The 16,193-nt window shown below is 41.1% G+C and overlaps 2 protein-coding genes across 4 annotated transcripts in view; both read right to left on the bottom strand.

Moving 5' to 3' along the window:
• Positions 1 to 12,136, bottom strand: part of LOC122540338 (migration and invasion inhibitory protein) — a 16,711-nt gene extending 4,575 nt beyond the window's left edge. Inside the window, exons 1-7 of one of the 3 annotated variants that reach the window (XM_043675900.1) lie at positions 9,946 to 12,136; positions 9,230 to 9,458; positions 7,887 to 8,612; positions 6,995 to 7,097; positions 6,708 to 6,819; positions 6,436 to 6,503; positions 4,950 to 5,076 (exon numbers count right to left, since the gene is read on the bottom strand). In XM_043675900.1, the coding sequence (XP_043531835.1) occupies positions 4,950 to 5,076; positions 6,436 to 6,503; positions 6,708 to 6,819; positions 6,995 to 7,097; positions 7,887 to 8,612; positions 9,230 to 9,433 (1,340 nt within the window). In that variant the 5' untranslated portion in view covers positions 9,434 to 9,458; positions 9,946 to 12,136. The remainder of the gene's footprint in view (positions 1 to 4,949; positions 5,077 to 6,435; positions 6,504 to 6,707; positions 6,820 to 6,994; positions 7,098 to 7,886; positions 8,613 to 9,229; positions 9,459 to 9,945) is intronic. The other 2 variants (XM_043675901.1, XM_043675902.1) reach the window with 2 other exon arrangements.
• mfn2 (mitofusin 2) overlaps positions 12,129 to 16,193 on the bottom strand; it is a 15,987-nt gene continuing 11,922 nt past the window's right edge. Inside the window, exons 14-18 of the mRNA XM_043675899.1 lie at positions 15,800 to 16,020; positions 15,263 to 15,418; positions 13,900 to 14,096; positions 13,252 to 13,386; positions 12,129 to 12,865 (exon numbers count right to left, since the gene is read on the bottom strand). Of these exons, the coding sequence (XP_043531834.1) occupies positions 12,796 to 12,865; positions 13,252 to 13,386; positions 13,900 to 14,096; positions 15,263 to 15,418; positions 15,800 to 16,020 (779 nt within the window). The 3' untranslated portion in view covers positions 12,129 to 12,795. The remainder of the gene's footprint in view (positions 12,866 to 13,251; positions 13,387 to 13,899; positions 14,097 to 15,262; positions 15,419 to 15,799; positions 16,021 to 16,193) is intronic.

The following is a 16,193-nucleotide window of genomic DNA, read 5'->3' as shown; positions in this document are numbered from 1 at the left end:
AAAGCTCTTCCTACGGTGTGGCTTATATTTGTGTGGAGGAAGCAGGGTTGATCTAGGGATACTGACTCTGAAAGTAACACAAACAAACACAGAGATAAGAACTTACAGATGCTGGTCATAAATGACACCTGAAAATTCCACTTTGCAGTACAGAGAGCAACTATCAGAGTCACGAATAAAATTTGTAACACATGCCACACGTGCCAAGACATCATAATGACGGGCTTCAGAACATCATCCACTGTTTCCTATTGCCTTCAAGAAGAAACATTAGCCAACAGTGAATTTTTTTCCAGAAAATCAATGTGCAGAAAAAATCATTTCATTATCTCTTTTGCTGAAAAAAGAAAAAGAGTGTGTATGTGTGTGGTGTTTTGTAGATATTTAGAGGGACTAGCATTTATACTTTTATATTATTGATTGTGTATGCTAACCAATTATTACATCAGCAAATACATTTTGCTTTGATAATAATTCAGTTAATGAGTTCACTAAGATACCTGCTTGATAAGATTTTTTTACTTACAACTGATAAAGATAAGGTATTTAATCGGTTAACTCCATAACTAAAACAAAACATTTTTAGTTTCTGTTGTGACCCTTGGAATAGTGGGACTGCAGCAACAGTGTGCTCCTCCAGCCTCAGCCATCACATTAACACAATAATTAGGATATATTAAGTACAAAGTACTCACAGACTAATATATTATCAGGAAGGCCTGAACTACAATGTATATAGTAGCCCTTGACCTACTCTTGCTCTTAGGTCTTATGTTCCTGATCCCTTTCTGAATTATTGACGTGTCATTTATCAACAACCATCTTTTTCATTTTCATTTTACTCTCAAGAGACTTGGTCATCCAGTCACATGGCTTAGCAAGATTTTCCTTTCCACATCCTGTCAAGTCTGTACTTTTACATGTTCTCAATGAAATTCTCCTATTGCTCAATTTCCTGTTTTATCTGTCAATCATAATTTCCAATCTACCTGGACCAGATTCCTTTTCAACTCACAGAAATTTATTTCATTAAAGTATCTTCATCTTAAGCACACCTTGCTCTTTTCTATAACTATACTTAAGACATTAATAAACAGATAATAGATTTACACTAAAACTCCACCATAAAGCAACAGAGAACTCTGCACACTGCAGATCCACCTGCATTATTGTCACAACCTCTTCCCGTTTATTAACATTGCCATTCACTTGTAAACAAAAGAGAAATTAAAACATCATAGAATCCCTACAGTGTGGATCAGGCTATTCGGCCCGTCAAGTTCACACAGACTGTCTGAACAGTATCCAACCCAGACCTACCCTCCTACGCTACCCCTGTAACCTTGCATTTCCCAGGACTAATCCATCTAACCTGCACACCCCTGGACACTATGGGCAATTTAGCATAGCGAATCCACCTAATCTGCACATCTTTGGACTGTGGAAAGAAACTAGAGCACCCAGAGGAAACCCACACAGACACAGAGAAATGTGGAAACTCCACACAGACAGTTGTCCAAGGGTGGAATCAAACCCAGGTCCCTGGCAATCAGTGCTAATCACTGAGCCATCGTACTGCACTAAAATGCTTTACTGTGTAGTAGAACTGCAGCACATCCACACCATCCCACAACAGTCTGTAGAAGATTCCTTTGTTGACCTACCAACCATTGATGAACTTAAGTGGGCCTTCCAACACATGAAAAGCAACAAAGCTTGTGGGCCAGATGATATATCACCTGAGGTCTACTGTGCAGTAGTTCTTGGCTGGCATCCTGACTCTAACAGTCCATCCTGTTTATGGGATAGACGGGACATGTCCAGGGATTTCAAGAATGTGACCATTGTGACTAATTATTAAAAAAGGAGGGATAAATCCGATTGTGGAAACTATGTACACGATAGAAATCCCTCTATTCCCCTGAACCATATTTATCCTTTCAGAAGAGTTCTTCCCTGAAGACCCAACGTGGCTCCTGACAATCTTGATACTGCTGATGTGTTTGTTTGCAGTTAGCTAGATCCAGTAAAAATGTTGGGAGCAAAATCTACAATTTGCTTTCCAACTCCTCAGTCCAGACAGTGGGAGAATCTATATAAGTCAACCCACACCCCAAAACAAGAACTGCACACCAACCTGCCACCAGCAGATTGCAAGCTCCTCTTAGCAGCAAGTAGCACTAAAAGAGTGAATATTCATGGATGTAGGTTTGCTCGCTGAGCTCGAAGCTTCATGTTCAGTTGTTTCGTCACCATACTAGGTAACATCTTCAGTTAGCCTCCGGACGAAGCATTGCTGATGATTCCTGCTTTCTATTTATACGTTTGGGTTTCTTTGCGTTGGTGATGTCAATTTCCTTTTTCTCGGAGTGCTAAATTGGGTCCAATCCAATGTGTTTGTTGATAAAGTTCCGGTTGGAATGCCATGCTTCTAGAATTCTCGTGTGCATCTCTGTTTGGCTTGCTCTAGGATGGATGTGTTGTCCCAGTTGAAGTGGTGTCCTGCCTCATCTGTATGTAAGGATATTAGTGAGAGGGTCATGTTGTTTTGTGGCTAGTTGATGTTCATGTATTCTGGTGGCTAGTTTTCTGCCTGAATGTTCAATGTAGTGTTTGTTACAGTCCTTGCACGGTATTTTGTAAATGACATTAGTTTTGATTGTTGTCTGTATAGGGTCTTTCAAGTTCATTAGCTGCTGTTTTTGTGTGTTGGTTGGTTTGTGGGCTACCATGATGCCAAGGGGACTGAGTAGCCTGGCTGTTATTTCTGAGATGTCTTTGATGTAGGGGAGAATGGTTAGGGTTTCTGGACGGTGTTCTGTCTGCTTGTTTGGGTTTGTTGCTGAGAAATCTGTGGACTGTGTTCATTGGGGACCCGTTCTTGCTGAATACACTGCATAGGTGATTTTCCTCTGCTCTGCGTAGTTCTTCTGTGCTGCAGTGTATGGTAGCTCGTTGGAATAATGTTCTGATGCAGCTTTGTTTGTGGATGTTGGAATGACTGCTTCTGTAGTTCAATATTTGGTCCGTATATGTTGTTTTCCTGTAGATGCTGGTTTGAAATTCCCCATTGGCTGTTCGCTCCACTGCAGAATGGACAGTTTGTTGTTGTTTTCCTCTTTAGTGAATTTTATGCCAGTAAGGGTATTACTGTTGGTCTTGAAGGTTTCCTCTAATTTGTTTTGTTTAGTGATGACAAAGATGTCATCCATGTAGTGGACCCAAAGTTGGGTTGGATGGTTGGCAGAGCTATTTGTTTGAGTGTCTGCATTACTGTCTCTTCTAAGAACCCCAGGAAATGACATCACCCACTGGAAACCCTCAGGAAATGACATCACCAACCCAAAGGAACCCAAACATATAAAAAATCAGGAATCATCAGCAATGCTTTGACCGGAGGCTCACTGAAGATGTTACCTAGTATGGTGACGAAACGTTTGAACATGCTCAGCGAGTGAACCTACATCCAGAACTTCAACCTGAGCTACAAATCTTCTCAAAACCCGCTAAGTGAATATTCATGTCAAAAAATTTAATTATACTGAAGCAGCACTTCAAGTTTCTGGTAGTCACTTTTTACAATAGTCTCCTGTTAAGAATTGTACTGATTTCTATATCTCTTGGTGCTTTTGTAAGCTTGAAACAGAAACATTTCCAAAATTTCATTTTTGGTAAAGCTGTGTTTAATGTGAATAAATAATAATTTTTGTGGCTTCAAACTAAGTTCATGTTGATAAAATTAACAAAGAAAAATGCAGTATGTTCCATTCTTTTCTAATTCTGTGGTTTTACTTTTTTTATGTATACGCATACAAACAGTAGAATGATTCTCAGAATAATTGGGAACAATTTCCAAAGTAAAATTGGCAAAGATGTGGAGTAGATTCCCAAATCATACATATTTTGTGGTAATTGGGTACACTTATCCAACTTTTCTCCCTAGAAAGGTACTCAAGGAGTTCAGATGGAGATATAGATCCAACCTGTACTTTATTAATCATGAATTTAAGATATGAAATCGACAGACTGCAATGAAAATATTACTACTGCTAGTGTTCCACCAGTCCTTAACTAACCTACATGTTCAGAGAATGTGCCCACCTCATTATTGCTGAGCATTGGTTCAATACTTACGTCAGGCTTTGAACCGCTGACAGAACAACTGTCAATCTCTGAAGTCAGTCTGAATACGCTCAATATACACCAATACAGTGCACATTAGCCTGTGTATACTTTGTACTTAATGCATCCTAAGTATTTAATTCATATTAAAGTTCTTATATTGTACCATTTTGGAGTGCAAAGGCTGGAAATTGTATGGATGTATACAAAATCTTTGCCAAGGCATTGGTGAGGTCAAGCCTGTGCGCTGGGCAACTGCTATCAAAAAACACAATCTTGCTTATAATGTGGTTTCAAGATATGGACTGCATTACAGTAGGGGTCTCGATGTAAATCTTTCATCTGCACACAATTCCTATCAACTTTTGCTATTGTAAATTCTTATGGTTACATTTATAGCAGAAACTGTCTGTCTATGGATGTATGTTGCTCTGTAATTACACACCGACTGGGTGGCCTTTGGTACCATATTCAATTATAACCAGACAAACAAATCATATGAACATTAAAATAAGAACAGATATATATGTTTACAACAGGACCTGAATTATATCTATAACATGATCTAATTGTCTCTGGCTTCTAACATCACTTCATCTGAAAAACGCCAGAGCCTAAAAATTACTGAGAGCAAAAACATAAACCTGGAGTCTCACTAGAATCAGACTCCATTGTCTTCTGAAATTTTCTAAACTGTGTGCACCTACATTAGTTTGTGCCTCAGACATTTGTCTGCTGCTTTATAAAAAACTTTATGTTTAAAATTTAAATTCACGCAGTGAGTTTAAACAGAAATTTGATGCATGCAGCAATGAAAAGAATACTACCTGATATAAGCTGGTTCCTCCAGAGTGTGCGGCTGCTTAGCCTTAGGAGTTTTACAAACAGGACAAGGTGCTGCTGGTTCCAGTGGGACAGCAAATAGACGTTTATTAACACGGTAAGAGTGAGTGCCTGAAACAATCACAGTCATGAGTTCGAGCATACATTATCTTGAACCAATGCAGGATTGACAATTAGCAAAATCATTGCAACAGATCAGTATGCATTATGGACAATGTACAGAGCTGCTGAGCAGTTTTACCAACAGCTTTGTTATAAAGATTTCCCTGCAAGTGGGATCAACAGTCACTATCAGACATTACAGCTTCTGTGGCATCACATTCAGTTTCTGAAATTTGTTCATGTGATTTGAGAAACATTGGCAATTTAATGCCTGTCTCCAGACAGCCCGAGAGGTTGAGGAGTCCTACCCCCTTTTCCTGTGAAGGTGCTGCCTCTCACTTGGGTTCAATTCCTCTTTGTTCCAAAAGGCACATATTTCCAATGACATTCACTTCCCCTCTAACCAGAAGATGAGGTTAGAAAGCAAAATAAAAATTGCATTTTTATAGCATCTTTCACAGCCATTGGACGTCTCAAAGCAGTTTACAGCCAACGAAGTACCACTGAACTGCAGTCACTTTTGGAACAAAAATTAAAATATTCTAATTTAGTATTAGTTCCACAAATACCAGACATTAGCCAACCACCACTACTTACCAAAACAGCCTACCTTCAAGTGCCATGAGTTAATATCAGCAAAGTGTCAGCACACAATTTAACAATAGCAGCAAACTTGATGCTGTTATAACACATGACGTAAACAAGAACTGAAATGTGATCAGGAGCAGGAATTCTGGCTCAATTATTCTCCCGAATATAGACATGATTAGTTGTAGGAGAAAGTGAGGACTGTAGATGCTGGAGATCAGAGCTGAAAATTGTGTTGCTGGAAAAGCACAGCAGGTCAAGCAGCATCCAAGGAGCAGGAGAATCGATGTTTCGGGCATAAGCCCTTCTTGAGGAATGAGGAAGGTATGCCAAGCAGGCTAAGATAAAAGGTAGGGAGGAGGGACTTGGGGGAGGGGTGTTGGGAATGCTTCCTCATTTCCCGTCCCCCCACCTTATCTCAGTCCCAACCCTCGGACTCAGCACCGCCTTCTTGACCCGCAATCTTCTTCCCAACCTCACCGCCCCCACCCCCTCTCCGGCCTATCGCCCTCACCTTAACCTCCTTCCACCTATCGCATTCCCAACGCCCCTCCCCAAATCCCTCCTCCCTACCTTTTATCTTAGCCTGCTTGGCATACCTTCCTCATTCCTGATGATTAGTTGTAGCTCTTATAACACAGGCAATGAACTGTAGGTAAAGAATAACGTTCTGGATTCCACAACACATAGCACCTTTATCCACTGAGCTCTCAGTAGACCAAAGTGCTACAACCATTACAACATATTTTAAACATAATCTCCATCAGAGTGATAACTTACATTGATGAACATGATGGTCGATATCAAGCTTCTCCTGACCTGTGGACTGAAAATCAAGATCCTCTGCTCTGAAAAAAGTGAGAGTAAGATTAATATCCAATCACTATTGCAAGTGGGTCACCAGATTGTAAGGTTTCTTTGTGCATGATATCTGGCAAAACAAAAACAGAGTTCTGCTGAATCGCTCCACAGTTGATACTTAAGACAGTTTCAGTTTAGACTGACTTCCTCCAGCATACATAATTTCTCCAATAGCATCATCTCACACTTACTCCATGTATTCCTGGTGCACACATTCATCCTTGTTCACCCGTCGGAAGTCCTGCAGGTCCAAAAAATACTGCTCTGATTTTTCTGACATTGGCGAGTTAATGTCCATCAGACCTGCGAGCATATAGCAATCAAATATCAATGCTCTGGTACACTGAAGGACTGATCAGCATGCCAGGAGAAATGAAAAGTGAAACAGATAGGGCAAAAGAAGGTCACTTGAAAAACAAAGGCCTGCTTCTCAGCCCAAATGGGCAGTTAAAGCTACAAGCCAATTACAGCACTTTACCTGCTATCCAATCATAACCCAGAAAGGGTTGCACTGCCTGAACCTGTGCCCTAAGGCTGGACTCCTCTTTCGGAGACAGGAATGTGACATGACCCATATCCACCTAAAAATTAAACAGAAAATTCTAACAGTCTGAAATGTATTTACCAACAGCAAGTAGACATTAAACATCAGAGTCAAAACGTGTGATACTAGAAAGGTCAGCAGGTCAGGCAGTGTCCGAGGAGCAGGAGAGTCTACATTTCGGACATAAGCTCTTCATCAGGAATCAAGACCACATGCCTGATCTATTGTGCTTTTCCAACTCCACACTTTTCCACTCTGATCTCCAGCATCTGCAGTCCTCACTTCCTTCTAGGCATTAGATATCAGCTCACATCCCCTCTGCCAGTGATCGCTGATGCAGACAACAGCATACACCATGTACCTGACATGGATAGGTTTAGAGAATAGAAAGACAGCAATTTACGGAAACAAATCAGAATGCCAGACAAGACAATACACAGATACTTGTTTAAGAAGCACATCAGCCCTACCCCAGTCGTGTAATGGGTCCTGTACCACATCCACTCTGGCTCTGTCACTGTTCCTGTATATGGACCACCCTTCTCTGGCTCTGTTACTGTTCCTGCACCTGGACAAGATCACTCCGTCTCTCTCACTGCACCCCATCACTCTGGTTCTCGCTGTTCCTGGAACTCTGCCATTCTGGCTCCGTCAATGTTCCTGTACCATGTCACTTTGCCAGCAATGCAGTTGATTACCAACAACCCAGTATAACTCCAATTATAGACAAAGAAACTAACTCAACAGATATTCTTGGTGTTAAAATGCCAAACATGGAAAACCTCAAGCAACAGAATATCAGTTGTAAATCAGGGAAGCCTCCTACCTTTGCCACCTTATCATGAGATTCTAAAAGGATTGGTTTTGGCTTCTGAATGTCTCTGATAAATCGCTCTCTCTGTCGATCATTACCCTCATCCAACAGTTGTTCTACATAAAGTGGTGGCTCCAGCTTGGACCTTGGCTTTGGGTCTTCACTGAAGTTCTGTAGGAAATGAGAATGATGCCTGGGTCTGCTTCCCTTAAAGTTGGTTTCATCCCTACAAAGCTGTCCTGAAGCAGGGTACACAGACTCTCTCATTAACCTTGGTGCAGTGGGGGGCTTGGTAAAAGGAGTTGAGCATTTAAAATCTTTTGACACATAGCAATCAGTCAGCAACTTGCAAGGGGTGCTTCTGGGTCTGGCCTCTGGCTTCAGATTATTCCATTCACAGTCTAGTGTCTCCACTGCATTGAGGTGACCTTTAGGTGACATACCAATTGATAAAGAACAGTTCTGTTCCATGTTAGGAATCACCCGGGCTTTACTCCCAAGTAACCAGTCTGACTGCTCCATGCCTGCTCCATCTCCAGCACCAATGGTCCAGCCTTGCTTTCTGCCTCTGTGTGCCAATGGAAAGGATAGTGCAGCTCGAGATGCTTCCCTTCTCTTTTGGGACTCAGTCAGAACCATCTCATTGGGCTGCTGTGAATTATCTTCACTCATGTCTGGACCTGGCAGTTCTGAATGAGCCTGGTCCTTCAAATTCTTTAGGGAATTTCCACGTTTTTGCTGAAAAAGATCATAATATTGATATTGATCAGAATGGGGGCCATTGAGAACAAAAGGCTAGAACCAACCTTGAACATTGCACTCATAGCTTGCATTCAAATCCAGCTCTCAGGTAGAGTGGCACAATCACAAATGCAAACTGAAAAATGTAATTCAAATTAAGCAGCTCTACATTCAATTATTTGACAGCCTGATAAAGAACCTGAAAGGTAGCTAATAAGATATCAAAGAGCATCACAACAATATCCTTTTGGGTTAAAGCATGTTGTTAGGCTAATTTATTTAACATTTGCAGGGAGCCAAATATGTGGAATTCTTTTTCACAGAGGGCTGTAGGGGTTGAATCATTGCATATAATCAAAACTGAGATAGATAAGTTTTTATTCAATAAGGGAATCCTTATTGGAGTTATGTGGAAAATGCAGGAAAGTGGAGATAAGGATTAGTCATGATCTCATGTGGACTCAATAGGCCAAATAGCCTACTTAATGTACATTTATAAAGTGTCTTTAGCATTGCAAAACATCCCAAGGAACTTCAGAGACATTATTAAACAATATATGATATTGAGTCACACAAGGACAGATGTCTAAATCCAATCTGCACTAAATATCTACCTCTGTACTCCTGTTATTGCAGTCCCCTTGGTAATCTGTAGAAGCTCTGCTCTGCATTGACTTGATGGCAGTTCGACAGGGTCCATCACAACTCTCACGGGGCACAAGCACATTCCATGGAATCTTTAACTGCTTTAGCTTCAGCTTCTGCAGCAGATATTTGTTCTGATCTCGAAGAGACTGCAGATAGTCAGAGTGTGACATCTCCCAATAGTTAACTCAACAGTTGCTGCAAATAAGGACAGAAAAACCTTCAATTTATATAGCTATCTTCATGAGGTTCGATAGTGCTTTACAGCCAGCAAAATCTTTGAAGTTATTATTGTTGTAATGTTGAAAACTTGGAAGCCAATTTGTGCACAACAACGTCTGATAGATAGTAATGTGATAACGTCCGAGAAATTTGCTTTTTCGGATGTTGACTGCAGATTAAATTTTTTTTTGGGACACCAAGAAATAAGACCCTCACTTTTGAGAAACAATGGTCACTGGATCCAAAATATTCACTTTTTTTTCACCACAGATGCTACCAGACCCAGCAATTTCTGTTTTGAGAGTCAGAAGTGGAGTTCTGGTTTAAAGTCTCTGCACCCCTGACAGCGTAGCCTTCCCTCAGCACCACACTGGAAGTTTCAGCCTGAACTTTAACACTTGAGGCTGTTTTTTTTTTCAAAAGATGTTTTCTGATCAACTTATTCAGAGATTTCATTACACACCTCTGTAATAGGTGGGAATTAAAAATTCCTGATTCAGAAGTGAGGACACTACGACGGTGCCAGAACACTGCACTGGGATTTCAACTCAGCTTTCTAACTAAGAAAGTAGGATGCTGTTGGACATCCGTTAGGGATAGATCATCAAAGAACAAGTCCATAAAGTCCCAGTGCGAGTAAAGTACCGAGTGCTCGGAATAGGGAATCTGAAAAATTGCCCCAGGAACGATAGTGAAAGGCCAGCAAGAGATAGAAATGTCCCATGGAAAAAGAGCCCTCACTGCCTGCCGCAGAGTCGAAGGTTGTCTGGTACCATCACCTCAGACACTCTGGCCGCACTCAGCCCGAAGTCTCCCCCGAGACACGGGGCGCCGCCATTCTCCGAACCGTTTTTTTTCCCGCTGTTGTCCCCTCGCCGAGAGCGGCCGCTGATTGGTCGGATGCCCCGGCGGTTGGGACCTGACGTTCTCGCTGATAGGTCAGCCTATCTGTCTGTCACCGAGCTCCAACTCCCTATTGGTTTGTTCACAAAATGGGCCGTACCTATTCATGAGTGACATATAGATAGGAACAGGTTAGGTCCAAGCATGAGAGGTGTGGTGACCTATGTGTAACATTGGGAATGTGTAATCTGAATGCACGTCCAGACCTAGCCAATGCAGCACAGGCTAGGTTACTCTAACAGGCATAATTTCTCCGTAGGGTTTTTTTAAAAAAGAAAACAGTAGGTGTCAGTGTCCAGGATTGTGTCCCCTATTCATATTCCAAACTCTTCCTTTAATGCTCCTCTATCCAAAGTTATAAGAACACTCGTTGTTCATCAAGGTGCAAGTGACACAAAGGAACTTTTCCAAACAAATTTATTCTGCCAATTATTTTAAACAAATCCAGCCTCAGATTATGACAAGAACAGTACACAGTGGAAACTTTGCAACCATGAGCAGCAGAAACATAAAGTGCATTTTAAATGTTATTAAAACTAAAACCAACTGCATACGAATGATCAAAAGTATTGAGATTTAAACCAATTCTGTTGCTTTGTCATGTAGTAGCATCAATGTTGAACTCTAATCATCCATGCCTCGTGTTGCCACTCTGTGCAACTACTCAAATTTCAGCTGGAACAAACCTCAGCCTGGATCCCTCACATCATTCTTCAGTGAAGAACATAAATAAACAGCAACTTGACTTGCATCTGAAAGATAAGTAGCTTAATATTTCAAACATTAACTCTTCTTTTCTCCAAGATACTAACAAAGTGTAGTTCCAGAATTTTCAGTTCAAAGTAATGGCTGAACACAAAACAGCTAATTCAACAATATTAAATACTTGTATTTCTGTCCGTATAACCAGAAGGCAGATTTAGTTTTACAGCCTGGGTACATGGTCAAAATTCAAACTGGTTATTCATGATGCATTTATAAAGCATTTGTTATCAGTGAAAATTGACAGGTTCAGAATGAACACAGTTCTTAATGCTCCCAGTATATTGCAAACTTTTAAACACAGAATTTACCAATATTTAGGGTAAAGAATTTCCTTCATCACTAAAACTGGGTGCATCAAGATCACCATGAAAACAACACAGCAGAGATCTAGAGGTTTGAATGCTCATCCTCCCTTTGGGGCAGTGTTTCAAGTCAATGTAAGAAATATCGCCATCACATCAACAAAAATACTTCACATTGCATTACACAGACAATCCACACACAGAATCTGCAGCGTTCAACACTCCTCGTTTTTATATGTACAGGCAAATGTCCCACTTTTCATAAGTATGACTCATAAAATGCAAACGCGTCCCATTTTCAATATTGCTTACTCTTCATTCCGATTTGATACTCCAACTTGGGTTGGAGATCTAATACAAGAACGAGGAAAAACTATTCTTTTTATACAATGAAACCCCATTATCAGCAGTAAATCAGAATTAATTATACTCTCGTTACTAATATCCAAATAGGCACAATGAAATTCCCCTTTACCACTTGCCAATATTGAGTTAATTTAAATTACAGGCAATTGTTTTCCCATACAGTGAGAATCTTTTCCCCATTTATGTACAAGCTCAGTACCCAAGTCCATTCAGATTTGAATTTCAGTTATCCTTTTCTTACTGGCTTGCTTTGCTGCACAGCTGATTTACAGACTGAGAACATTACATACTGGGTCTACATTCAGCTCAGGCTTACCATCCAAACAAAACTCACTAACAATTCATTTTAGGGTACAAATAATTTAAACAACCTAGAATAAGAGGTACTCAAAATAGGCTGGAATCTAATCAAGAGGACTCATAATTACAGGCTGGAATCTTATCAAGAAGTTTGTGACAACATAGACTGTGAATTTGGGTAAGGATTGGGGAATGGGATCAGAAGGATTTTTTCATTCCTCAGGAACTGATTTATTCTCCAGTCAAAATACAAATGTTTCATTATCTTTCAGCTGTACATAGGCCCAATATTTTGCTGTAGTTAAAAAGTGGTCTGTGAATCATAAGTGGAGTATCCCATAGGTCACCCTAGATCATGGACCTCAAGACTCCAAAAGATCAGGGAGACAAGTTCCGTGCGGCAAGTGAAAGTCAATAAGCCTGAACTGATTCATGAAAAGGGAGGCGGTCTCCTTCTGACTGTTGTGATGCATATTGTAAAAAGTCAAACACTGATCATTGAGTCGATACTATTAGTTCAGTCCCAGTTTTAAATCAATTCTCAAATGTGTATAAATTATTCTGGGCAAAAAAAAAATTCCAACATTGCCCCCACCCTCTCTCAGCATAGTAGTTAGTGTTGGATCTGCGTTGCAGATGGAGGAATCATCTCTTAATCTTGCACAAATCAGTTGCTCTCATCTGCTCTGCTCCAGGTACTGGTGAGTGAACATGTTCAGCTCACTGTCCAGCCAACCAGCCTTATTCCTGCAAAGAATAACAGTCGGTTACAACAAGTAGACATCAAGGAATTGGTGCATTGACACCAGGAACACAATACTACGAATGAGATTTTATTCCTTAAACAAAGTTGAACACCTGACAACTTCCATGTACTCTGCAATTCTACCTTCATTCAGTCATAGCATGCAGAAGGTATGGGTTCTGGAGCTCGTTCTCTCTCCATTTGGAGGAAGTTTCACACATAATGCCTTAGTCAGAGAGCTACCACATTATGCATAGTACCTGATCACTTGACTCTAAACTCCAAGAAAGCAGGCCTTATGGAACAGCAAAAAGCTTTGGTAATCATGTTGTGTGCGCAAAGCTAAAAATAGTTGCCAGTGATTTTTCCAATACTAGTGGATACTCACCTGAGCAGCTTGGCTTTGCTCTGTAATGAATCCAGCAGTTCAATCTTCTTATTTAGATCTTTAATTTCCTCATCTAGGTTCTGCCGTGTTACATCCACCTGCTGACACAACTGGGCAAATGTTCCCGTCAGCTCCCTGCAGAGGAGAGCAAATAACAGAAGTGCTATGAAAGGAAGGTACAGGCACACAAAAGCTAAGCATTTACTGTATTATTAAAACATCTGAAGAGCCAGGGGAAATTACATGAATTAGTCATGGTCCTGCTGCTAATCAGTACCCATTGGTGCCTGTTTAGAGCTACAAGTGGGGATGACAAGTGAAATCAGATCAGGCTTCAATGTAACGTTATTTGTAATGGAATTCCCACCAGAATTTATTAGTTAATGCTATAGGTGAAGAACAATTGTCAGTGTGGGGAACTGATGGGCATTAACATTGGGTTAATGGGACAAGAGGTAGGTGGCACTAGGCAAGTGTTGATGGCTTCAGGGCCTGTGGGGGAACTGAATTAGAAAATCAGAGGGAGAATTTTTGAAGATTGAAAGCAGCAGCCCAGATCTGGAAGTAGAAGAATGTGTTTAGGAAAGCAGTGGAAGATGGGATCTATCTCTATACTGACTCCAACACTTGTCCTATTCCCTCACTTACTGTTGCACCTGATGGCTGCAGTTGGATCCAGTGTAACCAACAATGAGCTGTAGTTTCTCAACAGCGTAATCCACAAGCTGACGTTTGAAAGCTCTTTCTTTGGCTCTGGTCGTCCATGTCAGACGCTCGTACACGTACAGAAGGCCGTACATTCCCACGCTCAATGCAATCAGCCGCCAACCCACTGCTTTCCATACCTGACATACAATCAGACAAGAGGCTCACATTTCTCCAAATCACTTCCATAATGTATCATTTTATAAAAGGCTGGTTTATTTGGTTCGCTGCAACATTCCAATCCCAGTTTCTTAAGGGCAGCTGTAGATTTTCTGTTCATTTATATATTACAAAGGCAATCTGAACAAGCAGCTAAGCAAGGAATGATTGGATGGTAATACAGTAACATCAACGAGAGGCAGGAATGAGAAATCAGACAGCCCTTAGGTGTATACACAGTGCCTACTGTTTCATCAACAAGAGATCATGGACAAACACCAGTGAGTGACTTAAATCCTACTCTCACCTCATAATTATCAACATTTCTCAATTCCAAGCAACTGTCTCATTCTCTTTCAAATGGGTCAACTAACTATTTTCATTCCATGAGATAACTTGAATTTTGGATCCTTATTATCCTCATCCTGATGAGTGAAACCAAAATATATCTGTTTATATTTACCTTAAAACTATTCACATTAAAGGCCTATATCAGGTCATCAGGTAACCTCAGTTCTAACCAACCACCGCAGAAATGGACAGTGAGGAAGACCTTCAAGCCATGAAATACCTCTACCAGCATGGTAATTCACGTGGGTAGTTTCAAGGTATCAACGTAGCCTCATGGTAGAAGTCTCATCTCACCAGTCAGAAAGCGATGGACCCAAGCCTTTGGACAGCTACATGTTCCCAACCAACAGACAATGAAGAGCTATTGCCCTGTTTATTTGGGCAGGAAAATTCCATGATATGTTTCTCATTTTATTTAATATGACCAAAACATATTAAATGGTTTCACTTCAGCTGCTGTCTATTGGATTATGCTGTATTACGTGCATACAGGCTTTGGTGTTTTTAGAGAAATTACTGCACTTCAAAAAGGAATTAATTGACTTTGATGAGATTTGGAATATCCTGAAGCTGTGTTTCTCTTTAGGTTCCCAAAACCTGTTCCTCCTCGTCCTTTTCACAATGTCAGCAATGCCACTCTGTCCTGTCCGATGTATCAGTATTGGTTATCATAGGTTTCGTGTTCGTCTAACCATATCAGTTATACAGAGAAACTGCCACTGTCCAGCTCAGAACGTCATTACTCCTCCACCCGCTCCTGACTTTGCAATTTGGCAGGGATCACCCCATTACTTACCACACCCCCAACCACAATTATTCCCATAGATGTCCGCGAAGTTAATGAAGCCAATCCCGTTATCATGGAAACCATGAGTTCTTCTTGGGTCATGGACCCCTGGGGTAAGGGTGGTAAACTGGTGCTGACTGGCGTAATAGGTAGTTGCCGTGGCACCTGGAGACACAAGAATCAGTGGAAATCAAGAAGCCTACAACCAATACAAATCTGTAAAATCACCTCATGCGTCAGCAAAGCAGCAGAGGAACCAATCTCACTATTAGCAATCAACAATGGTTCAGTGATAGTGTTCTTGCCTCTGGTCAGAGATTCGAGGGTTGATGTCCAACTCTAGGCATACTAAGAGAATGTTGCACTGTTGGAAGTACCTTCATTTAGATGAGATTAGAAACTGAGACCCCTATCCCACAGAATCATTTAAAGGAAAAACAAAGTTCACCTCTTTGCCTTGACCAACATTTATCCTGCAACCTTGATTAAAAGCCAACAACCAGAAATATGCTAACAACTAGATAAAAGGCTTTTCCTTTGCTTTACCTGGTCGTTGTATCCTGTTAGTGCTCTGCGACTGCTCTTTGGGCCAAGGAAGCGATTGATGAGCATTGTCCACCCAAGTGAGAAGTGGAAATCAATGTCCTCCTGGAAGTCAGCACAGAGCCGATCACAGTTTAGGTCATAGCTGAGAGTAAAACGCTGACGAGGTACCAACACATCTACCTGACCTCTCTCTGTAGGTGGCAGTAGTGGCCGCAGACTCTCTGGGGTAAGAAAAAGAGAAAAATCTTTACATCATCATCCACTGGAAAGAGGCTTCAGCAGGTTTCCATCACTAACTAACACAAGGCACCACAGAACTCTCTGTTCAATTCCTATCCCTGCACCCCATCCCCGCCCTCACACCCCTGCACCCCATCCCCGCCCTCACACCTCT

Source organism: Chiloscyllium plagiosum, chromosome 34 (genome assembly GCF_004010195.1).
Source record: "Chiloscyllium plagiosum isolate BGI_BamShark_2017 chromosome 34, ASM401019v2, whole genome shotgun sequence".
Classification (NCBI taxonomy): Eukaryota; Metazoa; Chordata; class Chondrichthyes; order Orectolobiformes; family Hemiscylliidae; genus Chiloscyllium; species Chiloscyllium plagiosum.
The sequence above is the reverse complement of the archived record's forward strand: the minus strand, read 5'-3'. Positions and strand labels throughout refer to the sequence as shown.